This window comes from Cladophialophora immunda, assembly GCF_000835495.1.
Source record: "Cladophialophora immunda strain CBS 83496 unplaced genomic scaffold supercont1.57, whole genome shotgun sequence".
Lineage (NCBI taxonomy): Eukaryota > Fungi > Ascomycota > Eurotiomycetes > Chaetothyriales > Herpotrichiellaceae > Cladophialophora > Cladophialophora immunda.
Genome location: NW_015622597.1, coordinates 1 through 7,305, shown reverse-complemented (window position 1 = coordinate 7,305; position 7,305 = coordinate 1). Strand labels below are relative to the sequence as shown.

General features: G+C 50.3%; 3 protein-coding genes across 3 annotated transcripts; 2 read left to right on the top strand and 1 right to left on the bottom strand.

The window, feature by feature from the left end:
* Nucleotides 1-1,755: 1,755 nt before the first annotated feature.
* On the bottom strand, nucleotides 1,756-3,850 carry PV07_12682 (uncharacterized protein). Its single transcript, XM_016400230.1, has 2 exons — nucleotides 3,807-3,850; nucleotides 1,756-3,757 (listed from the first exon to the last, which is right to left on the bottom strand). The coding sequence occupies exon 2, from the start codon at nucleotides 3,601-3,603 to the stop codon at nucleotides 2,056-2,058; it is 1,548 nt and encodes a 515-aa protein (XP_016242126.1). The 5' UTR covers nucleotides 3,604-3,757; nucleotides 3,807-3,850; the 3' UTR covers nucleotides 1,756-2,055.
* Nucleotides 3,851-4,043: 193 nt separating this feature from the next.
* PV07_12681 (uncharacterized protein) lies at nucleotides 4,044-5,485 on the top strand (the record flags this gene model as incomplete). The annotated part of the gene is made up of 2 exons (XM_016400229.1): nucleotides 4,044-4,160; nucleotides 4,703-5,485. 2 exons carry the CDS (start codon nucleotides 4,044-4,046, stop codon nucleotides 5,483-5,485), a joined length of 900 nt encoding a protein of 299 aa, XP_016242125.1.
* A 950-nt stretch (nucleotides 5,486-6,435) lies between these two features.
* PV07_12680 (uncharacterized protein) lies at nucleotides 6,436-7,305 on the top strand (the record flags this gene model as incomplete). The annotated part of the gene is made up of 1 exon (XM_016400228.1): nucleotides 6,436-7,305. A coding segment is annotated over exon 1 (754 nt), but the record flags the coding sequence as incomplete, so codon positions are not given.

The following is a 7,305-nucleotide window of genomic DNA, read 5'->3' as shown; positions in this document are numbered from 1 at the left end:
GGGGGGGGGGGGCTCAACAACGCGGTGATGCTCTCATGAACGACGCATCAAAGTCCCGAAAATCACCCTCTGCACCTCACGAAACACCCAACATGCAGTACCAGTACACTGGAAGGGAATGACCTCCCTTTCATGTACGCCCACGATGGAAAACGGACTCTGGTCCCCCGTTTTCTTGCCCGACCGAAGTTTACGGTGTCAGAGCGTGAAGAAACACGATGAAGAGGCGGAATCAATAAGAGGCATATAATCAACACGACATCACTGCGATCACGCACAACACAGAACACTCCTCATTACGCGCAACACAGAACATATCCTCAGACACATCCATCTCCTCCATCTCCTTCATCAACGACGCGTCGACACGTCGAAAATCACCTTCCGAACCTCCCGAAACACCCAACATAGTTTACGGTATCGGAAGCTGAAGTGTACACGGTGAAGAGGCGGAGTTGACGGGGGAAGAGATGGTCGATCACACGGAAAATACACTTTTGGAAGGTCCCATATCGAATCATGCTATCACTACCAACACCACTCGTAGCTCAGAAAATACCTTTCAGACGCATCACACACTGCCACTTCCACAGCTTGCCGACACCGCGGCACGCCATCTACGCAAAGGACGTGAGCCGCGCGCTACCATCGATCCTCGCAGCATCCCATTAGCCCCCTGTTTCAGGTGGAATTGATGCTTGTTTGTTGTTTATCAATGGACTCTACGAGAACAGGTGGTCTGAGCCCGCCATGAGGTGGCGCAAGGAATACCTTTGGACCATATATCGAGTCGAAGCTCGGGCAGCTCTGCCCTAAGCCAAGCTGAAAAGGAGACAGATTGAAAGAATGCGTCTGCGGCGGAGCATGCCTCCGACACATCAGCGCGTCAGTCGAGCACGAAATCAGGATTAACTCCTCATTTTACGACGGAACTGCAGGCTGAATATCCCCAGAAGTTTTACAGTACCGCAATTGTGCGCGACGAATTCAAGACCGCCGTCGATCCACTGACAGCATCGCAAAAGTGGCTTGACGAACAATTGGCCAACTTTTATAAACTGGTCCAGATCCACGATAGGGATACGCTGATTGGCTTTTGTGTCGTCTTAAAGGGCAACATCCCATCGCTACACGTGTAAGTCAAATTTTGCATGGGACGAGTGAAGCCACGCTGACCGTACAACCAGATTGTGGCTTTGTGTCGAAGAGAGTCACCGTGGACACGGTCACAGACAGGATCTGATGGGTAATGTTTTCCGCATGGCGAAGCAGAAATCGAATCCTGCATGTTACCCTCGGCACGCATCAATCGAACACAAAAGCGCAAGCATTCTACGAGCGACCGAATCCGACCTTAATCGTATCGCGTCCCGAGCGCGGTCCTGATGTCCTAGACGTCTAGGAAATATCTCCATCTCTGTCAGACCGTGTGAAAGTATCTCGCGGAAGTCATCTGAGGGCTAGGCAAGAGAAAATAGACGGCGGACTTCGAGGCCGATGGATTTCAAATCGATCGAGTGCTTTCTATAGTACTGTAATCGCAATCGATGTAGACGAACTTAGAAGCATTTCGCTGCATATTCATCACCAAGTTTGTTCTTGCCACCGGCAAGTCCCATGACGTCTTCATCGACATCTACCTTAAACTTCATGGGCTCCGAGACTCCGACACGCCTGGAGGCTTGTTTCGCGATGCAGGATAGACCTAGAGATGAGGTGTTATCTCTGGATCTGGAATACCAGAACTTGCTCTACTGGGTTTCGCAAGGGTGATCACATTGTTTACGTTAGGATCGACTCGCCAGCGACCATTATTCAGCACTGGCCGAGTATTTGGCAAGCTTAACATGGTGCTTTTCTGTGAATCTAGCGCAGGATAACAAATGTGAGAATGCAACCAAACATGGCTCAGCACCGTATCTCTTCAAACGCCAGCTTCGACAAAGTCGCGCGTCATTCGCTTGTGTCCCTGTAGTTGCCGCTTGCAAATGCGGAGACCCCAAAGATGGATCAAGGGGACACCAAGGCTTGTTTGCGGGAGATTTGACTTTGATACTAAGTAAGCGGAATCAGGACTCGAGCTACATCTGTGGCCAGTCGTTCGGAAGGACGCTGAGACGTCTCTGCTGCGCCGGATATTGCAGCAAGATCAATGTTAGCAGCGTCGATGGCGCTGTCAATCAATGGCGGTAAGATTGGAGAAATTGGTAATGGTATTTCTTCTGGCAATAGCTCTTGCTTGAAAGGGTCTGGATAGGGTGATAACTCTTTTGTAGGATTTGGCTCAATCTTCTCGAGCTTGTCGTCCTCCGGGGAAAGTACTGCCTGTTCGATGTCTTTTGGTGATCTGTTGTCTTGCCGCAACGGTGTCTTTTGCTCTGCAAAATGTATATGTTCCAAGAGAACTGGTGTTTCTTCTTCCTTCTTGATCTTTGACGCTTGATCCAGGCTGGTTTTCGCCGTAGTTGGAGTCGCCACCTTTGGCCGCATTTTCTCGTAGCGTTCCAACAATTTCTGCGACGTGACAGATCCGTCCCTCTTTTCGATCATTTTCACAACGATCTTCCACCTAGATTTCAAAACTCCATCGGCACCGTAAGGATCAGCTCTGTTCATAAAATCTGCCCAGTTCTGGAGGGTTGCGGCTGCCCTTTCTATGCTGATCTCAAACCATTCTTGATGGCTCTTAAGGCAGTGAGGGGCTTTGCATCGACGTTCGCGACGCCATTCTTTGATTAGTTCGAAGTGTGTAAGAGTTTCGACTCGCCGAGCGTTTTTGACAGAGAGTAGGCTGAACAATAGATTGGGGGTGTATCCGCAATTTGCCCATTTATCAAGACGTTGTTGTATAGACTGTGCTGTCCAGCCAATTTTGACGTAGCCTGGAGAAGATTCTCGGCTGAAGATATAGAGCGATCCTGTCTCAAAGTCTCGATCCACAAGTGGTTCAACGATTTTCCCAATAACCGAATCGCCAGGCAGTGGATTGGCAACATGGGGACGGAATTCTGAGATTGGGGGTTTTGATGTCAGCGATAACCGATGCGAGCTAGAAACTAAACCATCGGCATCACCACTGCGAAGGCCATAGCGCGGCCGACTTTCAGATTGATGATATTTCGATAAAGGAGTGGCTGAAGGCGTGGAAAATCTAGGTTGAGGTGAAGGTGCGCTCGAGAAAAATCGCGATTGCTGGGGAGAGGGAATAACGGAGGATCTGTCGAATATGGGTGCCGGTTTTCGAGCTGCAGTGGCTGCGGCAGGTGGGAAGACTGCCAGCTTAGCATGGCTATTGATCTCATCCAGCCATCGTTGCGCAAGGGGTTCCAATAGGTTGACATCCTCTATGCGTTCTTGATGCTTGGCATTCCCTCCCATACAACAATTGCTCCTGATATACTCTTGCAGAAGGTCAAGGCTCACTTCTGCAGATTGGGTTGCTGCGATCTTGTTTCGAAGTGTGGCTGCCAGATTGTTTCGTTTTTCGCTACGAGGCCATCGACATGTATTCCCATTCCTGAGGACATATATGCAATTCTGCCGCGATGAAGGATCAAGCTCGTAGAATGAAACGAACGCATGCACCGGTGGAATGTAGCCCATCCTTGATAAGGACAACCTCCTTTGCGAAGTTATTTGGCCTGCGCTATGTCTCGCGGGTAATTTGACGGAGGGAAATTGAACATCGGGATGGTGCTTTGAAATCTGTCCTTGGAGTAAGAGGGAGAAGGATATGCGTGCCCTAGAGTCTTAGATACTACAGTATGTCAGTACGTTGCCTCAGGAGCGCAATGAGAGAAAGCCACCAGCCGATGAAATATTGGCTGCCCCTCGCAGGGTATTGTGGTAGACTGTTCTGTCACAATTCTTCGACAGGAACTCGTGCAGACCAAGGGCATTTGTCCAGGCGCTGGCGGTCTCTTTGACAACGAGGAAATCCTCAAGACTACTCCAACTGCGCCTCCAGAGTCCAGATTCTGCCGGATCCGGGGGATCTAATACTGTAAGATGCGTTTGTCAAAATCCCAGGTCGGCGAGCTGCTATGCATATCGCGGGGCATATCGCGGGGCATATCGCGGGGCATATCACGGCCCCGCACAAGTTTCAGGCGCTCAAGCTACTCCGAGGGCCTTCGGCCGAAGGCCATCGGACGGCGCTAGTAGGCCTGTGTAAATTACTCGAGGGTATATAGTCTGACGGTCCCCCCCGGACCGAGTAGAATTCACCATGTTCCTCCATTGAGTCACATTCTCTTAAGGAGGTTATCACATGATCTTGTGTTTGATCCCGATTGTGTCTCTCTCTGCCAACGTCGCTTGACTGGATTCCATGATTGACATTTGAACTCCCAAAAGCAGGCTCGACTTCTCCAAGCAGCCTTATCAATTATTTGACAGTATGAAAGCATGTGAGCAATGCGTTGCGCAAGAAAAGGAATGTTCCTACGATGCTTGGGATCGATGCGTCGCCTGCACCGAGAGTGGTCATACCTGTTGGCCGCCAATCAGCCTTGATGGACTCATGGATAAGACAAGAGAGCTGAGAACATTACAGTCTGATGCTGAACACCTCTGAGTCGTCCTCAACGAGAAAATAATCAAATTGAAGAGCACGCAAGAAGTATTTGTGCAACGCAAACACGCTTTAAATCAAGCGAGCAGTGATGCAGACAGACTCTTTCTCTCACAATTACAAAAACAGGGGAGGTCTCAATCGAAAGACGTCGAAGATGACAAGGAAAAATACGATATCATTGGTGAATCGATCCAGAAGAAGCTTCAAGAGAAGGAGGACATGGCGCATGCGCTGGCAGATCTGGTGTTGGACAGATTTGCGCAAGACTGTGAACGCTGTGTGCAACTGCAACAGGGCTGCAACTTCCCAACAGACTCGCATGTATGTACCACTTGCAGAACTGCTGTTGTCCGCTGCACAGGTGATTTAGACTGGAACGGCCTCGATTTGATGTGGAATGCAGGTGATCCGCTCGACCAACAGGTCGATGAATATCTGCTGAACAATCTCTCCGATCCAGCAATGTTCCGGGATTTGAAGAGCGATGAAGCTCGTTCATGGATGCTCCTACAGCCGTTCTTGGGCAGGAGTGGTCTCTCGACACAAGAGCACGACGAATCGTCGCGCCTGAGCAAGGAACGTCAGCAGATGCGTAAGTCGCTAGAGCAGATCAGAGCTGACAGTCTCACCAACGATACTACTTACCAAGAGCTCTTGTCGCTAAGAGAAGTGCTCACCATTTGTGCACACGCTGCTACAAGGTGGTGGAGCGAGTACGAAGTTGAACTTGAAGAATGGACCGGTTATCCGACGCAGAGAGGTCTGCCAGATGTGGAAGATATGACGGAGGCACAATTCCGTGCTGCTGTCGCGTGGGTGCATGCACACCCTCTCTACAAATATGATGGTTCCCTATCATCTGGTCGCACGGGCGAAGATGGCGGCCCAATGGTGACCGGTGGAAACTGAGCCTCATCGAGTCTGGATTCGACCGATGACTCTGAGCTTTTACAGCCACCAATAAGGAGGGAAAGACAATATCGTCTGAGTCTGAAAAGCGGAAGGAGAAATCATTCAACGAGCGGGTTTGCTCATGCACTGATCGTCTAGGTCTCGAGGTCTACCGGGATGGAATTGCCGATACTCCCGGTCACGAAGAACCTATGACATAGGTACACCAGAACCGCAAATCGACAACCCTTTTGTCAGATCTGAAAGATTGCCTGTACAGTAGTTTGCAGTTGCAACTTCCCTTTTGCAAGACCCGCCCACCTTTGGACTCTGTGTTCCAGATCTCTTTCAGTATAATACTTTCAAAAAGCACGAATCTGCCCATCCCACCAACCGTGGATTCGTAGGGCTGTAAGATGTCCTAGCGGCGTTGATCCGTCGACCGAGACATCCCCCTGACCAAGATCCCTGAGAGTGTTGTCAATATGCCCGCCCGCGGCACTTAAATAAATGAAGAATAAGTGCGATGGCACGGTGAATCGCAATCAGTCTTGGAGAAGGAGTCAAGTAAAGGGTACGGTTAACAGGAAAAATCTGATGGTGCAAAATGCCTGTGTTGGTGGAGTCGATGCAATAAGTATGAGGTTCATTGCCTATGTGCTCAAAGTATACTTCGAATCCAAGGTCGTGCGAAGCAAAGGTTAATCCGACGCGGTGACGCACTGCGGGATATCTTCCGGCTATTCTGGGCTGAGGAAAGAGTGCCACGAATGTCAGCACGTGACAACTAAGGTCGCGTTTCTCCCGGCGTTCCTTGTGGATCCCCTGGATCCTCCCTTGTCCATGTGGCTCCTGTCTTGCCTCTTTGCCAAGAGTTTCCATTTCACGTGACGCAGCCTGTCTTCTTCGTGCTGTGCTGGTGTTCGCCCGACCTTCCCTCTCCCAGGCAGGCGTTGGCCGCCTTGATGGTTGGCTGGTGACACATATCGCCCATACCCTCAGAGGCCTCTCAAACGGGGAGCATCCTTCGAATCAAATATTTTAACTAGAATTTGGAATTGAACGGAAGGGAGAGTATGCGAAAATGTCGAGCTCGGCAAGTGATTCAATGTACACCCTTCAAGAGGTCTTTGGCAGAGGCAAAGGTCTCGTCGCCGCACAAAAGATCCTCATGGGGACGCGCATCCTTTCTGAAAAGCCCATCATTAGAGTGCCCGAAGCTGCGCCTGACAATCAGACCCTACGAGCATCTATACGTAGGCAAGTCGATGGACTCACCCCGGACGAACGACAAGCCTTCCTCTCCATGCATAACATTTATGCCGACGATGCTGCCTCGCGGTACCTTGGAATCAGTCGAACGAACGCCCTCCCTTTTGGGGACGATGTAAGGGAAGCGGGTATTTTCCTTAACGCGTGTCGCATCAATCATGCCTGCGACAACAATGCCCAGAAAAGCTGGAATGAGAACATCCAACGGCACACTATCCACGCATTACGAGATATCGAGAAGGGCGAGGAGATCACAATTTACTACCTTGGTGTCCTCAACAACCGCAAAGCCCGCCAAGAGGCTCTTCGACGAAAATTCGCCTTTACCTGCTCGTGTCGTCTTTGCTCCTTACCACCAGATCAGAGCGAAGAAAGCGATAGAAGGTTGGATGAGATTTTCAAGCTGGATGATCTCATCGGGAGAGACGGCGTAATGGGGATCGTGTCGGCCCCACTACGTATACTTCGGTACTGTTGGATTGGCAGGATCGTGAATAGGTCATGGATTGGTCTGTCTGCCTGTGCCTGCCCTCAGGCCAGGTCTGATCGTCTATATACAAAATGCT